This window comes from Schistocerca gregaria, chromosome 7 (genome assembly GCF_023897955.1).
Source record: "Schistocerca gregaria isolate iqSchGreg1 chromosome 7, iqSchGreg1.2, whole genome shotgun sequence".
NCBI lineage: Eukaryota > Metazoa > Arthropoda > Insecta > Orthoptera > Acrididae > Schistocerca > Schistocerca gregaria.
In genome coordinates, this window is record NC_064926.1 from 344,849,690 (window position 1) to 344,867,834 (window position 18,145).

At 43.8% G+C, this 18,145-nt stretch overlaps 1 protein-coding gene across 1 annotated transcript in view; it reads right to left on the minus strand.

The window, feature by feature from the left end:
• Positions 1–5,785: 5,785 nt before the first annotated feature.
• LOC126282126 (myogenesis-regulating glycosidase-like) overlaps positions 5,786–18,145 on the minus strand; it is a 56,200-nt gene continuing 43,840 nt past the window's right edge. The window contains exons 5-6 of the mRNA XM_049981596.1: positions 17,158–17,314; positions 5,786–6,107 (exon numbers count right to left, since the gene is read on the minus strand). Coding sequence (XP_049837553.1) covers positions 5,908–6,107; positions 17,158–17,314 — 357 coding nt within the window. The 3' untranslated portion in view covers positions 5,786–5,907. The remainder of the gene's footprint in view (positions 6,108–17,157; positions 17,315–18,145) is intronic.

An 18,145-nucleotide genomic window follows, 5' to 3' on the forward strand; every position in this document is an offset into this window, starting at 1 on the left:
GGGTTTGGCAGAATGTAATTGTGCTCGACTTGCTCTGATAGTTTCTGACACGGTGTCGCGGATGGGAAGCATTAGCTGGCGCACATCAAGAGCCCTTTTCGCCTGGTGAGAGTGTCGAGAAGAAGGCGCGCCAACATCCAGCTTCTGCAACAGCGATGGCCGACAATGAGTGATTGTCGCCACCTCCTCGACCGACGACTTCAAACCTTCGATCAACCAACAAGGAAGACAAAAAGCGCGTAAAGTTTTAGAACTGTATGGCAGAACTCAGCCTTTCAAACTGACACATCACAAAATTACAGCAACTTAGCATGAACTTTTGTTGCTCATTGCCCCAATTGCATTACCAAGCAGGGTCACTTCCTTTTCCGGAATGAATCCAAGTGTTGTTGAAATTCAAACGCCACCATTAATGTAATATCATTCCATTTCCCTGATTTAATTTCAAAGTTCAGTTAAAGTATTCATAGCTGGCTACAATATTTAGATTACACAAGCACAAATTAAGAGTGCGAGTTTTGTTACCATATTTTAGCTTACCTGTGACTGCAGCTCAGCTTGGTACGTACTAAATTTTGCTATTGTTAATTGTTGAGAATCATTTAATTCAAGTTAAAAGTTAAGTCTTTTATTTCTAAATTGCATAGATTCAAGTAGCTTTTGAAATGATTGTTGAGGTAGCCCAAGACTAACCTTATTTTATTGAATTTCGTAGTGCTTCAGAAAGAAAGGTCACTATTAATTTCAGTCAGTAAATTAACTTTTCCAGTTGCATTAACTCTTTTGCTAAATTAAGTCAGAGTGTAGCGAAATTTATTACTTCTGACAAACATTCAGTTTTCACACAACACGTGTCAACCTTCAGTTGCCACGCTTTTAGTGCTAAATGTATGTGCAATAACCTTTCTTTTCCAGTTATTATAGTAGTTGTCGATTGGACTGGCGACCGTAATTTTCCCCAAATCTCAAATACGTAATTAACGCCAATTATTTGTTAACGTAACAACCGCACATTTACTTTCTTTATTAATTTTACCCTTTTCTCAAAATTAATTTCCACCAATTTCATTTGCATTTTTCCGCTAATTTAGATGTAACCCTTTCCTCCCTCTTTACCGAAAGATTAACTTCGGTGACGATTGCTTTTCCCAAATTTCCATTAGGTGCACGTGGTTTAATTTTTCACTGTCATTAAGGTCGATAAGTGAGGGGAAGGTTACAAGTTGAGATACGATATTGCAGTGCCTGTGCTATTCTGATTACGATGCAAAGTTCCTTTGGACATGCATGTCCAAGGGAACAGGCACTGCGGTGACCACTGCCGTTACTAAACACATCAAATGAATTCGCAATTGAGAATAAGAACTACCATCAGCTGTAGAATGGAATGACGACAATGAAAATTTTCACTGTAGTCGTTCCATTCTGGAGCTGATGGTAGTCCTTAGTCGCAGATGCGAATTCATTTGATGTATTTAGTAACGACAGTGGTCACCGCAGTGTCTGTTCTCCACTGCAATATTGTATTTATCTGGCGATACTGGGCAAGCGATTTTCAACTACAACGTCCAACGTGTACGGGAATATACATGATGGGTGTACTGCTCGCGACAAGCGAGAGATCCGGGTTAGAGTCCAGTTCCGGATCAAATTTTCATCGTTATTATTCCATTCTACAGCTGATGGTAGTCCTTATTCGCAATTGCGAATCAATTTGAACTGACTTTTCGGTTCTCAGCGGAAGTATCAAGCTTGTTGCCTCTGCTAAAACGGGGTTTTTCGTGACAGTTTTCTACTGTGACCCCTTACAACAGCGTCTAGGCGGTCAATGGAGTTACCAGTTAATTCTCCGAAATGAAAATTTTCTACGAGACAGTTGCCAAGGACTTCTGCCATTCGTAGGACTCTAGCGTTACTGTTGACCTCCGGTAACCTAAACACTAACACGTTTGATTGCTCCCTGCATTGTGTCTTTGATTTCCTAGCTTGGAGTGCTCTGTCTGGCTTCCAACAGCCTTGAGCTTAACAATCTCCAAGTCATTATATCATCAGTATATACATCCTGACCTGAAATTGTCTGTTAATAAGTAACGCCATGTGACAGTCTTGCTAACACTGTTTAGTGCTTTAAATTATTTGGTAATCCATGTGTGGCGATCTTGGCTTCGTTTTCTTTTCCCAATTATCGTCTTGCATTTGCGGAATTCAAGACTAGTATTTGTTGATGTGTTAGAGCCTTGGCTCTAATCGCCTTCTCCTGTAGCACACAAGAAATTCGTGCCAACCTGTGACGTCATACTAGTCGGCTTGTCCGCCACACTTCGTTAATGCTCAGCTCCGTACAGGTCCTATGGGAAATCACTTTATAATTTAAAAGTTACCTACTGAAGTTATTAACTTTGTCGTGTGCTATCGAGAACTTGCACGCATTTAAATGCATAGTCAGTTCGTCAGAAATTGTTATCAGCTCCCCACCTGAGATGTGTGCTGGCGCTCGTGAGATCGGCAGTGTCGCGTGCTGTGACGTAAGCGCCATTGGTTCAGGCCCACGTCTAGGGAGGAGGAGGGGGTGGGGTGGGGGTGGGGGTGGGGGTGGGGGCAAACTGGAGTATATGCCCCGGGCAGCAATTTCAGGGGGCGTCAAATTCATATTCTTGAAGAAAAAACCGTTGTTTCACAAAGCACCTAGAACCCAGCGCACGTTAGTCAATTGTTCATATGGTTTTGAAACCCATCCCTTTTGGTTTTTGAACATTTTTGGACAAATTCTAAGTTGATATCTGAACGAATCCATGATTTTTGAATGCATGCATAGTATACGTGTTGTGTCTGCCAGGGGAATCCCTGTCGCATCTAGCGACAAAAACTTTCCCTCAGACAAAAGGGGACAGCGCTATGAGAGCTGGGCTGACTAAAACCGAAAGAGTAAAAGGCAGTAGCTGTTTGTTTATGTGGTTGATTGGGTATGCATATGATAAGCGTTGTTATAATTACTAGTGAAATCCATAGATTCAGACTATCAGAATGGAAATAAACGACGAAGATAAACAACAGGTAACAAAGATTACATTTTATCTTCTACGTGTACCCAAGAAAATGAAATTTTGACAGACAATTTTTGTCAGATCGCAACACTAGTAAGGGCAAGTTGTACAGACCCCAGTTAGCAGCTGCTATTCTCGGGATAGCGCGGAAAACGCTTTGTACTAACATGTAATAACGACTAATCGGAGAATAAATGCGGGATAACTAAACTGGTGATTCTGGCATGGTTAGAGAAGTTAACTGGAGAATACGTTTTGATAATGAAGGCAATTGTTACAGAATTAATGATGAGAAGACTGTTTGTTAGACAGAAGAAGCAGAAGGAACAGCGTTGTCACACAAATAGTATCAACGAACATTACGATTCCATATTTATATAAAAATTTTGTACTACTACTACTTTTCGATCTCTAGCTTGAGAAACTGGAACATACGAATGAAATGTGGAACTATTTCCTAACATAAAACTTTTCACTTGTAGCAGGCCTAATAAACATTTGATAATGGTACTTCGTGAATTATATTCTGTCATGTTATTTATGTAAGTGAGATAGATAAAAATTGCCATTTGTGCCAAAACAGTCTCGCTTATTTGGCGTGTTTACAGTTTCTGCGATATTAGAAAGCCCTATTTCGTTTTATCTAGCAGACAGTGACGAAATAGACGTAACTAAGTCGAGAAACCATGTTGGTATTGGGTACTACATGTACTAACAGATTTTTCAGTATTAGACAACGACATTTTGATTTTTCATGTAGAAAATAGTTTGACGAACTTTGGTGAGGTAATAGGTTCTTTCGCAGAAAGGAGAGCACGCCATGAAACCTGTAGCAAGATTAGAGAGAAAAAAATCCTAAGGATTGAAGAAATTGTACTGTCTTTCTGGTTCTTGCCTTTACTTCTTTTATGTTTCCTATATTTAATTTCATGTCACACAAAAGAGAAAGTATTAGATAACAGGCAATAGAGAGTACAAATTTTCTGAAGAGTTCTTAGTCTTCTGCTCACAAATAATCTCACCCAGAATTAATTGTAAGTTTCTTTTTTTTAAGGGGATTAGATGTCAGACCAGCCGACTGGGAGGTGGAGAGGCACCTCAGGACATTTCAGTTTCCATTGTTCTGAAAGGAGGTTTGGTGCTTCGATTAAAAAATATACATTTTTGAAATCCACATAGCAAAATACAGTGACGAGCGATAGAAGAATGCCGTGTGAAGAGGCGTGGCACAGCACCTAGAAAGGTATGTGCTAAGGTCTGAGCAGGGTAGATCAAGAAAATAAAGTCGATAGTTGCCCACTGCAAGGTGGAATAAGTATAATATCTTTGAGTAGTGGGATCATTGATGGTTAAGAGAGCCGGGCGCGAGCAGTAAAAAACCCAGTGGTCGCAGCTAGGTGCCCAGAGGAAGCAGACGTGTGGTGACATCTTTAAGGTATGATTCGCGCTACGCAGTTTTCAGATGGTATACAGAGCAAACTTTATCATGTTAATGGGAGAAGCTATAAAATGATTTCAAACTGGTTTTTGTTAGATAACGTTCAGAGTTGGGATTTGTATGTCCAAGTTTTGACGAAGTAAACGTTTTGTAAAATTTTTTGTATGAGTGATTAGAGCTACAAAAATGTTGGAAATGGTAGTTTTTGTATATGACTTAAATTTTTAACAATATATATATATATATATATATATATATATATATATATATATATATATATATTGAGATCAATATTGTGCTTGCATCTAACAGCCTGAACCATAATCCACACCATTTGCTTGTACTGAATATGAAAATGAGTAGTAAAGTAAAGTTACCCACCACATGAAAGAATGTAAAGAAAATGAGGACTCTATGCAATATGTATGTGCAGTTCATGTTTTGAAATCGATTTTGGAATAACTAAAGTTATCAGAGGATAGTTATTTCAAATTACTAATTTTATGCCATTGCACAACTGGCATTATTCAAGTCTAGATAAAATTTGATTTAAGTAAATATCAGGGCCAAAAGGTAAATTTTCAGTACCATCTTAATGCCATTGAACAAATGATATTATTCTCTTAAACTTGATTGCTGAGTCAAATACATGTTTAATTACTTGCAAAATGGAGGAGTGCACGAAATCAGTTCCCAGACACAGTCAGATCTAGGTTTGTTGAATAATTATTTTGGAACAATTTTATCTTTGATACTTTCACTAATTAAAAAGGAAACAATTTAAGAAATTTGGTTGGCTACTTTCATTTTTAAAGATAATTTTGGACATTATACTTTCAACCTTGGACACTTAAGACCAAATGACAAGTCTTACATTTCCTCGAACAGATATGTTTTGTACATCAAAGTCTTCAGGAAGATGTGCACTACAAAATAAACATATTTTTGAAAACTTTTTTTAAAAAATTTTGTCTTCCAATCTCAAACGCAATAGGGGGAGGGTGCCACCACTGTCAAGTTTTTTCTCTGGGTCCGGAAATACCGTAGATCCGAGGCTGCGTGGACTGTCTCTCTCGTGGGCGTCTTACCAGTGCGCCCACCATTAAACTGTGTATTTCCTAATTGTAAGGACTTTGTTTTGAAAACGAATCGCTGTTCACGAGGAAATAATTTTGTAATTCCAGTACCTTACCATTCTCGAAACAGCTCCGAGCCTCTTCAGCATCAAAACGGTAGAGGAGAAAGGAATTTGTCCATGATATACCACAATCGAAGTGACAATGTCGGAAAGTTGGAGCGAAAGTGGTGTTAATGAACTTTATTTCATTTGTTTGTATCGAATATTTTCCGCTGACTCAAGGGTTAAGCTCCGTAAGCATAAACAGATGCTGGTCTGGAGAACCAGTGAGGGCAGAGGGAGCGGCCTCAGTCCTCTGAGAGCCTGGTGAAGTAGGGCAGGACGCTGAGCGGGGCGGCGTAGTCGCGGAGCCAGGCGGGGCCCCGCACCACTGCGTGCTGCGGGTCGGCCTCGTCCCTCCAGCTGCCCCTGGGCAGGTACACGTCGCGGCTCACCGCGCCCTCCTGCAGCACCGGCGCCACCAGCAACTCCTCACCCAGCAGGAACTCTGGGAACAACAAGTTTCACGTACTTACACACCACTCGCAACATTCTTAAAAATCAGAGGGGAGGGTGACTGAGTTGCGCAATAAATTTCAGCTAGTAATAGTCAGTACACTGTGTAACAGTACAGTTACGGTACCGAAAGAGTCATCAAAGTTTTCTAGTCCCACTTTACGATCTCGAGAAAATATAAATCTTGCCACTTAATCTGTTCGTACGATATTTTGCTAGATGACATTGGCAGGGATTTCTAATTCCTGTATTCAAAAAATACAGTATCGCTTAAATAAGATTTTACCGATCATGGAAAATTGTTATCAACTTATAGCTGTAATCAAATTTCTCAGATACTCAGTTATTTAGAAACCATAAATTATGAAACAGACAAAATACATATTCTGTGTATCTATGTCTCTGAGTGTCAACAACACGAAAATAGCCATTGTGTTTCCTATAACAAACCAAAAATCCAAAAATAAGAAAGCTAAGAACTGTGTAGTTATGTAAAAACATAAATTACCTTTCGCAACTTTACATAACAGCCTAAAACTTATTACACAGATAGACTGAAATACTTTCTAGTTTTCGCCATACCCCTCTTAAATATTCGATATCCAAATCTGAAATGTGATAACTGCACCATAAATTTTGCGTTCGGAAAATTATTTAATTCACAAAACTATTCACACCAAAATTCCTTTTACAGTTTGTTATTGCTGATACTTAGCACAAAACTTATGTAACTTAATCTTGAAAAGTACAAAACTGCAAACTCTGGCTTGACGAACAGACTGAAAAGCTCCCCCTAGTACAGATATTCATTTTCTCATAAATGAGAACCAACAACCACTATAATCTTTATTCACAGTCTGTGTGTTTCGTAGTGTAGTATTTTTACAACATTAGTAACTTTACTCAAAAATATGTTAACAAAAGCTAGAACAATAAGTCCAGCCTAAAGCTGAGAATTTGCAAGGTATTTGGCTGCTCAAAGCAAACTACTTACTTTGTCGTCATGTATGCTACGACATGTTTAAACTCGTTCTGTAAAATATTACATGAGCATAATTGGATGTGAGAACTTACGTCAAATGTGAATGCGGAACTGTACCAGAATCGGAGCTAAAATTGAGTGAAAATGACATCATAGCTTAAATTGTTTATTTAAAGAGAAACGTGAAAGGTAAGTCCCAGAATCCATTTTTACAAGCTTGCACAAGAAGAAGCAAGCTGGGAGATTATGGTCAAGACTTTTAATAAATAAATGTAAATGTTGTGTGACTACGGCCTCCCGAGGTTAGGTACATCAAGTTAAGTACAGTTAATACAGCTACTTCTTCACTGTGTTCATATGTATATATATGGTGATAGACGACAAGTTACGCTATTTTTGTCATATCTTAAAGTTTTACTACAAGCGAATGACATGAGGTTAGAAATGTTCAAATATCGTAAGAGGTTGAAGTATACTTGAAAAACACTGGAGACGTGGGAAGATTCCAATTACATTAAATGAAGGACGCACAGAGATTTCGAAATGACACGTTGGTTTGTAAGGCGTGCCCAGGAACAGATATAGACTCGGATCACAGTTTAGTAGTGATGAAGACAGGACTGAAGTTCCAGAGCATAGTCCGGAAGAATAAATGTGCAATGAGATAGTATAATGAAGTAAAGAGGAATGATGAGATGCATTTGAACTTTCCTCAGGTCGCAGATGTTAGGATAACGGATGCCACAGTAGTCAGTTCGGTTGAAGAGGAATGGACATATGTAAAAAGAGCAATCACAGATGATGGACAGACAAAACAGGAATGTAACTGCGGAGAAACCTTGGGTAACGAAAGATACACCTCAGTTGATCGACTAAAGTAGAAAGTAAACAGTTTTTTAGGAAACACAGGAATACAGCAATATGAATCAATTAGGAACTGCAGCGACTCCTAGGCGAAGTGGCTGCAGGAGAAACGAGAAGGAGTCAAAAGGAGATCATCTTTGGAAGGACTGATTCTGTACACAGACAAGTCAAAACAAACTCACATAAAGTTAAAGGGAAGGACGTCGGCATTAAGAGTGCAGTTCCACTGTTAAACACAGACGAAGTCGATAGGTTGTAACAATACATTGTAGGCCTCTATAGGGGGGAGGAATTGTCCGATGAGGTGACAGAAGTAAAAATGACAGCCGATATGGAAGATATAGATGACACAGTAATAGAGTTTAAGTGAAGTTTGGAAGCCTTGTGAGTATTACTTCATTAGTGCTGCCAATGGTGGTACGTGACCATAGACATTTTGATCTGAAGATGCTTTGTACCAAATCGGTAACCAAGTACTAACTAAAGGCGATTTGTGTTGTTTCTAGAGCAGGTTTTGTCAATCAGTCGCTGTAGTTACATAGATGATATGTCTTGAGATATTTTTTAAATGTCTGACAGAACTGCGGCAACCTCACTACAGCAGATGGGTACTGTTGACAAATAACTGAATTTATTTGTACTCGTTCATGAAATAATTTGGGACTGTCTGTGCAAAATGAAGCTGGAGGAAAACTGAGAACTTGTGGTGTCACCGCCAGACCCCACACTTGCTAGGTGGTAGCCTTTAAATCGGCCGCGGTCCGGTAGTATACGTTGGACCCGCGTGTCACCACTATCAGTGATTGCAGACCGAGCGCCGCCACACGGGAGGTCTAGAGAGACGTTCATTATTAATGGATTAAAGATAAGTATTCCACCAGCTACGTCCGTTTTTTCTAAACTCTAATTTCCTTGTCCTGTTCCAGACCTCACGCCAGCGTGCGTGAGCTAAAACGCGTGCCTTTCGGCCTCCTCTAGTAACACGGTGTTGGTTTTCCTGCCAACCACACCATTGGGGACGAGGCAAAACCGCGTTCTTATCGATATTGCCCTGATTTACTTGTGTAATGGCTTCGCCACAATCTCCAGATGTACTGTCCGAATTTTATCGCTTACTGAATCAGCAGACGCAGGCCTTACTGGATGCCCTTGGACAGCTCTTCCAGGGTCAACGTGCGATGCAACACAATGTGGCAGCAGCCGCTTCACCGCTAACGCAGCCACAACACGCTCTTGCACCAACTTTTCGACCTTTCGATGCTGCACTGGAAAGCTGGATGGAGTGGTCACGCCAATTTGGATTCCATCTCGCCGCCTACAGAATTCAAGGTAACGAGCGGCAGCCATTTTTGTTGTCTTCGGTCGGCGTACAAACGTACCGTGTGATAGTCAAATTATTTCCCCGATGCGACGTAGCAACTCTGTCCTACGAAGAAATTTTGTCTTCATTAGATGCATATTTCAAAGAATCAGTCAATGTAGTTGCCAAACTGTATACCTTCTTTCGTACAAAACGCACGGCAAGTCAGACTAACCGAGAGTGGGTTGCAACCTTGAAAGGCCTTACTAGTGATTGTGCTTTTGAGTGTCAATGTGGACTCCCTTATTCAGAAACTATGGTACGTGATGCAATTGCGCAGAACGTTTCTGATGTTCGCATAAGGGAACAGATTTTGACACAAGTAAATCCCTCCTTTAAACAAGTGATGGACATATTGGATCGGCAGGACACACTTGACTTTGCTCAGGAATCATTTGAAACTTCGCCAGCAGTGTGTCAGGTTAACCGGCCCGCCGGGCGAGCTGCACGGTGCAGTAAACAGCCCTCGCGCCCGGCCGCGCCATTTGCGCCAGGCTTCAGCCACGTGTGCCGCGCCGGCAAGCTAATGCAGTGATCAAATCATGCCCGCGGTGTGCTACTAAACATTCGCGTGATAACTGCACGTTACGCCAAGCTATTTGCCTTTATTGTAATAAAGAAGCACATGTTCAGAGTGTTCGCCAGAAAAAGCTCAGATCGGAAGCTCAAAACCGTTCCAGGCCCTTTGCTTCGCGCCGGAATCGGAATCGAACCAAGGATACTCAGGCTCGCGAAATTTCGTCCATGGAAATTCATGTAGTTCATTTCACTCCACGCAGTGCCACTCTCTCTAACAGTGACTGTGTTCGTCCCAAAAATAGTGTGCGTCGACATCGCCGGAACTCCCGTCAAGTCGCAAGTGATTGTGTACCAGTGTCAGTTCACGTTGCACGAGATAGTCGCTCTTGTCGTCAGCATGACAATAAACTTTTTGTAGACTTCGACATTAACGGCAAAGTGATACCATTCCAGCTCTATACAGGAGCTTCAGTTTCACTGATCAATCAAGATACTTACAAACTGCTGAGCACACCTCCGTTGCGTGCCGCAAATGTTAAGTTACATAGCTATTCAGGACAAAAGATCCCTGTGTTAGGAGAGTGCAGCCTTCTTGCAACATACAACGGACAAACAAAACTTGTGTCATTTTACGTCCTTCGTTCTTCTTCTGCAGTGAACTTGTTTGGTTTCGATTTATTTCAGTTGTTTAACTTGTCTATAGTAAATCAGGTCCTCTCAGTGAACCAGACTGTGCCTTCAGACAGTGTTTCTCGTCTATGTGAAGAATTTGCAGACATTTTTGAACCAGGCCTTGGTTGCGCTAAGAACTATAAAGCAGATTTGGAACTGAAAGTAAACGCGCAACCGAAATTTTTCAGAGCGCACAATGTTCCCCACGCATTGCGTGATGAGGTCGCAAAAACATTACACGATTTGGAATCACAAGGTCTAATTGAACGTGTGCAGGCTTCTCTCTGGGGATCACCCTCAGTAATTTTGCCAAAACCTTCCGCAAAGTTGAGACTTTGTGTGGACTTCAAGGCAACTAGTGATTGCAACTTTTCCTTTAGCCCGTCCGGGAGATCGTTTTGGCAAACTGTGCCCGGGTAAATAATTTTCGAAGTTGGACCTCGCAGATGGGTACTTGCAAATACCGGTGGACAAAGAATCTCAGCGCGTTTTGGTGGTTAACACGCATCTTGGGTTGTATCAATTCAAACGACTGCCATTCGGGTGTGCATCCGCCCATGCATTGTTTCAGCAATATCTGCAAACTGTTTGTGCGTCGGTCCCTACTGCAGCAAATTATCTGGACGATATTGTGATCTCTGGAAAGACGAAAGAAGAACATTTGGCCAATCTCAGAACATTATTTCAGGTCTTGCGACAAAATGGTCTTCGCTTGCGGAAGGAAAAATGTGTGTTTTTTGCTTGTGACTTACCATATTTGGGACATGTACTCAATGCCCAAAGCATACATCCCAGTCCAATGCACCTCCGTGCCATACAAGACTTGCCGTCGAGGCCGAATTTGAAGCAGCTACAGAGTGTGCTGGGAAAAATAAATTACAACCACCGCTATGTACCGCATGCCTCTTCCATTTCAGCTCCGCATCATCGCTTACGCCGTAAGGGTGTTCCGTTCGTCTGGACGACGGAATGCGAACGCGCCTTTCGCCGGTTGAAATCGGCGTTGCTTTCCAATACTTGCCTTACGCCATTCGATTCCCAGAAGCCCCTCTTGTTGATGGTGGATGCATCGGATTTCTTTCGGGATCGGTGATGTGCTTTCGCACAAAGATGGATCGCACGATCGCCCTATTTCCTTTGCGTCCAAATTGCTTTCGTCGGCGCAAAGAAATTATTCACAAATCGAGAAAGAAGCATTGGCTCTCGTATTTGGTGTTACAAAGTTTCATGATTTCTTGTATGGTCGTCACTTTACCATAATCACAGACCACAAACCTTTGACATCGCTTTTTCATCCGACCAAGCCTGTACCTCCACGTACAGCGCAGGAATTCATTCGCTGGTCTATTTTCCTCTCGCAGTACCGCTACGATATCTTGTATCGGTCCACTGCTAAGCACGGAAACGCCGATGCGTTGTCCCGCTTGCCTGTTGCTGAGGATAGGGCATTCGATTCCTCCGAACTTGCTTGCATGTCCATTGATGCGGAAACCGATAACGTGGTTGAATCGTTTCCGATTGATTTTCGTCGTGTAGCTACAGCCACACCTGCCGACCCTGTCCTTGCTCCCGTTCTGCGTTTTGTTGCTACGCAATGGCTCTTGTCAAAGTCACAGGTCGGGGACCCGTTGGTTCGCCAATTTTTTGCTCTCAAGAAGAGACTTTTTGTTCGACGTGGTGTTTAGCTGTTGCGTTCTGATAATGATCAGTCCAGGGTCGTGGTGCCACGTTCGTCACAGTCCTCTGACTTACAACTTCTCCACCAAGGACATTGGGGTATAGTGAGAACGAAACAACTTGCTCGTCAGCACTGTACTTGGTTCGGAATCGATGCCGCGATTACGAATATGTGCTCTTCTTGTGTGCCGAACAACAATCAACACCACCGCGGAAATTCTTTGCATGGCCAAAAGCCACTTCCCCTTGGCAAAGCTTACACATCGATTTTGCTGGTCCATTCTGGAATGCTCGATGGTTGTTTGTGGTAGATTTTCCTTTTGTTGTCTGGATGTCTTCCACGACGTCATCTGTCACCATCCAAGCGTTATCCGCTATCTTTTGCATTGAAGCTCTTCCACAGACAATTGTTTCCGACAATGGCCCACAATTCATGTCTGCAGAATTTCAGTCATTCTGCAAGGCCAATGGTATTCAACATCTGACGTCCGCGTCGTTTTCGCCACAGTCAAACGGTGCCGCTGAACGATTGGTCAGGACTTTCAAGTCACAGATGTTGAAGTTGAAAGAGTCGCGTTCTCGGGAGGACGGGTTATTGCTCTTTTTGTCCTCGTATCGCTCTCAGCCCCGAGATGGTCGCTCGCCAACTGAATTGCTCCACGGTCGTCATCATCGAACCTTGATGTCTTTGCTACATCCTCCGCATCAGGTTCCTGGGCAGCGGCAGAGACCTGCTTTTGCCCCAGGCGACGTTGTCTACTACCGCCACTACCGAGGTTCACGACTTTGGCTCGAAGGGCGCATTCTTCACTGCCTCGGACGCGCTATGTATCTGGTTTTGGGGGGCCTCTGGTGAGGTGCACCGGCATCTCAACCTGCTGCGCCTCTGTCGTCGCACGGGATCTGCCGCTCGCCGTCTGCTTTCAGCGACGGTGCCGTCTGGTCAGCGCCCTGGGGACTCATCTACTGGCTCGCCTCAGCCCCAGGTGTTACCGACGCTGCCTTCCATTTTGCCCCATGGCGACGCGCCGCCGCCACCGCCGCCGCCGCCTGTTCTCCCGCCGGCGACGCCCGCAGTGGACGCGTCGCTGCAACCGCCGGACGCCTCCCTGGGTCACGCGCCGCCGATCGCTTCCCATGACCAGTTGTCCTCCCTTGCCCACTCCGGACCATATGTCGTCTTCGCCCGTCGGGTGCCCTGGCCCTATGGAGGTCGACCCTTCGGCCCCTCCTGTCTCTCTGCGGGCGCATACACCGCATGTTGGAGTGCACCGTCGAGCAGGTTTTCAGGCGTTTCCTAGCTCCCCGCGATCCGAATGGCAGGGTTCGGGTGGCACAGCCTCGCCTGTTGTTAGGCTCCCCACCTTGTTGCATACGGCAACATGGGTCCCCCCCCCCCCCCCCCCCCCCCCGGGGCGGGCGGAAGCCTTATGCCACAACCGTACGCCGATTTGCGGGGGAGGAATGTGGTGTCACCTCCAGACACCACACTTGCTACGTGGTAGCCTTTAAATCGGCCGCGGTCTGGTAGTATACGTCGGACCCGCGTGTCGCCACTATCAGTGATTGCAGACCGAGCGCCGCCACATGGCAGGTCTAGAGAGACTTCCGAGCACTCGCCCCAGTTGTACAGCCGACTTTGCTAGCGATGGTTCACTGCCTACTTACGTTCTCATTTGCCGAGAAGATAGTTTAGCATAGCCTTCAGCTACGTCATTTGCTACGACCTAGCAACGCGCCATTATCAAGAGCGACGTTCATCATTAATGGATTAAAGTTAAGTATGCCACCAGCTACGTCAGTTTTTCTAAAATCTAATTTCCTTGTCCTGTTCCAGACCTCACGCCAGCTTGCGTGAGCTAAAACGCGTGCCTTTCGGCCTCCTCTAGTAACACGGTGTTGGCTCTCCTGCCAACCACAACAGAACTCGTCCTGACAGCTCAGAATTTCAGTGAATGTCACTGCAGTCACTAGATGCTCCAGTGAAATAGTTCTCCTTCAACGAACTTGTGTGTAACCCTGACAAGACCCATCATGTTCTGTTAGGATTCTGTACCGAAATAGAAAACAGAACGGTTAAACTTTTAGGATTCCATACTGACTGCAAGTTGACCTAGGAAGAACACAAGTAAGGATAACATAGCTAATGTGGAATCCGAGATATTTAGTTACTTCAGAATATTTCAGATTGACCTATTCTGGACTTTATTTTACAGGTCCGTCTTGATCCCTTTTATTTTTTATTTTTTTTTCACAATGACCGGTTTCGGCTGCTCGCAACTTCAGATCATAAAATATTCTTATGTAGTATCAACGTCAAACTAAACATGAAGGTACATAGTAAGTGCTATTCTGGGTTGTTTGAGTATATAAATGATGTAGTGAAGATACAATAGAAGGTATAACGGGAATGTGTAGGTCTGCACTAAAACATCACTATATCTCTGTTTAGAAAACTTAATATTTACTGTTATAAATATGTACATATATGTCTCGTTGCTACACATTCCATTGAATGCAAAAGAACTTCACATAAGAGCAGATATACAAAAAAGAAAGAAACGAAGAAAATGGCGCACCACGAAGGAATTATCCGAATGGGACGGAAATACGTAGATGTGAGTAGATTGATGTACATGTACAGACAAACAAATGAATACAATTTCAGAAAAATTGGATGATTTATTCAAGAGAAAGAGTTACATAAGCTGAGCAAGGCAATAACGAGTTGGTCCACCTCTGGACCTTAGCAAGCAGGTATCGGGCTTAGCATTGATTGATAGAGTTATTGGATGTCTTCTTGAGTATTGTGTCAATCTCTATCCAATTGAAGGGCTAGATCGTCAAAATGACGAGCTTGTCGAAGGCCCTGTCCATAATGCTCCTAACGTTCTCAACTGGTGAGAGATCCAGCGAACTTGGTGGCCAAGGCAGGGTTTGACAAGCGCTAAGTCAAGCTGCAGAAACTCGCGGTATGTACAGGCATGCATTATGTTGATGAAATGCAAACCGAGGATGGCTTGACACGAAGGTCGACGAAACGGGGCTTAGGGTATCGTCTAAATACCATTGTGCTCTAAAAGTGCCCAAGAAGACAACCAAATGGGTCCTGCTATGAAAAGAAGTTGCACTGCAGACCATCACTCCTGGCTGTCGGATCATATGGCAGACGACAGTCGGGTTCGTATCCCACTGCTGTCTCGGTCGTCCCCAGAAACTTCTCCGCTTGTCATCGAGGCTAAATTCGAAGCGGGACACATCAATGAAGATAATTCTACTCCTCAATGAGATTCCAGGCCGAATATATGTCTTGAGATTCTCCAGATAGTGGCCGAATACCAACCTGACTTTGGCCTGTCATACACCCCGACAACCAGAAGTAATGATCTGGGGTGCCATTTCATTTCACTGCACGACCTCTTCGGCCGTGCCGGCCGGAGTGGCCAAGCGGTTCTAGGCACTACAGTCCGGAACCGCGTGACCGCTACGGTCGCAGGTTCGAATCCTGCCTCGGGCATGGATGTGTGTGATGTCCTTATGTTAGTTAGGTTTAAGTAGTTCTAAGTTCTAGGGGACTGATGGCCTCAGAAGTTGAGTCCCATAGTGCTCAGAGCCATTTGAACCATTTAAACCTTCGGCTGTCATCGGCGGCACCCTTACTGCACAGCCTTACGTCGACGATATTCTACATACCGTTTTGTTTCTCTTTACGATAAGTCATCCATGGCTTACATTTGAGCAAGATATCCCCATCAATACATGGCGAGAGTTCCTCCTTTGTGCTTGCCAAACCCCACCTTGGCGAGGAAAGTTGCCGGATCTTTCCCCAGTTAAAGAAGAACTCTGTTGCGTTTTGGGCAGAACCCTCCAACCATTTCGGGATTTTGACCTTCTTACACCCTGATTGGACAGAATTTGGCTTCTGTCAACCATTGCTAAACTGAACAACTGCTTGCATAAGGGCCAGAGATCGACCAATGTGTGACTGACTTGCTCAATTTGTGAAGCTCATTCTCTTGAGTAAATTATCCAATTTTTCCAAAATTGTAACGATTTGTGTATCTGTATGTCTGTATATGCATATCACATCTACCGATTTCCGTCCCATTCGGGTAATTCTTTTGTGGTGCGCCGCCTTTTTTTGTCTTACAGTCTATTTAACAAACTAGTAACCTCAGCATAATCCATGTCTTGTACATAATTTTTAAAAGGTTGTATAACTGTTGGCTGAGAATCAATTTTATAATATAAAATAATTTATGTTGTACAGATTGTGAACGTATATTAAAATTTAATATGTGTGTTATTGTGCATTTAATTAGATATATATGGTACGTATGAGATATGTAGCCTCTTCACCGAGCGAGGTGGCGCAGTGATTAGCACATTGGACTCGCATTCGGGAGGACGACAGTTCAATCCCGCGTCCGACCATCCTGATTTAGGTTTTCCGTGGTTTCCCTGAATCGCTCCAGGCAAATGACTGGATGGTTCCTTTGAAAGGGCACGGCCGACTTCCTTCCCCGTCCTTCCCTAATCCAATGAGACCGATGACCTCGCTGTTTGGTCTCTTCCCCCAAACAACCCAACCCTATGTAGCCTACTCCATCGTATATATGATCAATGGCAAATAACGGTAAAAGATGAGTAAAGATGAAAGGTAGCGCGAGAAATATGTGAGAACATTCCACATGAGATGTAACATTAGTATCTCATAGTTGTGGTTACTTAGGTTCCTCAGAAAAAAATGCTTGTTGCGAGAATATGAATGTCTTTGCCGTAGATAGCGTGTCAAGCAAGCCATCCCTCAACTGTTATCATTAGATACGTAAATCATGCGATTTCACTCAGAGAAGTGGCATAACAAAATGTTGAGGAACTCAGATATGTAAGCGATGATCGAAAGGAAGATGCTGGTTATAAACAGCAGCACACAGAGAACAGGTATGGACAGGCCGTGAGTCTCACCAGAGTTGATGGTCTGCGCTGTGGTGTCTGTCGGGTCAAGCCACCAGATGGGCAGGTTGACGGGCGTCCCGTCCTCCACCGTCTTCTTCATCAGATCGACGATGCGTGGTGCGTAGGCTGCGTGCAGCGCCGTCAACTCGCGGCTCATCTGCACCGTCTGCAACACAGTAACACGGTGACATACTAACCCACCGCACTAGGGTGGTGTGAACCATTGAACAAGAAAGATGCAGCCGGAAAACTCAACTACATTCGCAGTCGGCAGTCAAACGAACAAAAATTTGTGAAATACACTTCCGGAAAAAAATTAGTACACACTCTTAGATGTTTCCTCTTCACTCAGGATTTATTGTTGTACCAGTGCACGTGGAGTTCAAAACTGGTTCAAATGTCTCTGAGCACTATGGGACTTAACTTCTGAGGTCATCAGTCCCCTAGAACTTTGAACTACTTAAACCTAACTAACCTAAGGACATCACACACATCCACGCCCGAGGAAGGATTCGAACCTGCGACCGTAGCGGTCGCGCGGTTCCAGACTGTAGCGCCTAGAACCGCTCGGCCACCCCGGCAGGCCGCATGTGGAGTACATGAAATGATTGCACTCACAGATCAGTAGCACAAGCGGCTCTGAGGTACCAGGTATGAACCGACGCTGATACACCAATATTATTGTGTGCCTCCGCGGGCGGCAGTGCAGGAGTTGACTGTGGCATCCAGTGGATTGTAAAAATGGTGTCCTGGGATACGTTATTAAAGGCCTTCTCGACCTGTTCACGTAGTTCTGTAAGTCTTGTTGGTTGACGAGACGCACGAGTCACTTCTCGTCCCATCATATCCCACACGTGCTCTACTGGATATCACGCTGGCCAGGGAATTTGACGCCTTACAGAGCACGTTGATTTTCACGGGCAGTGTGTGGACGAGCATGGCAAAAGAACGGATCTAACAACATTCTGCGCTTCCCGAGCGTTGATTAGATTTCCCT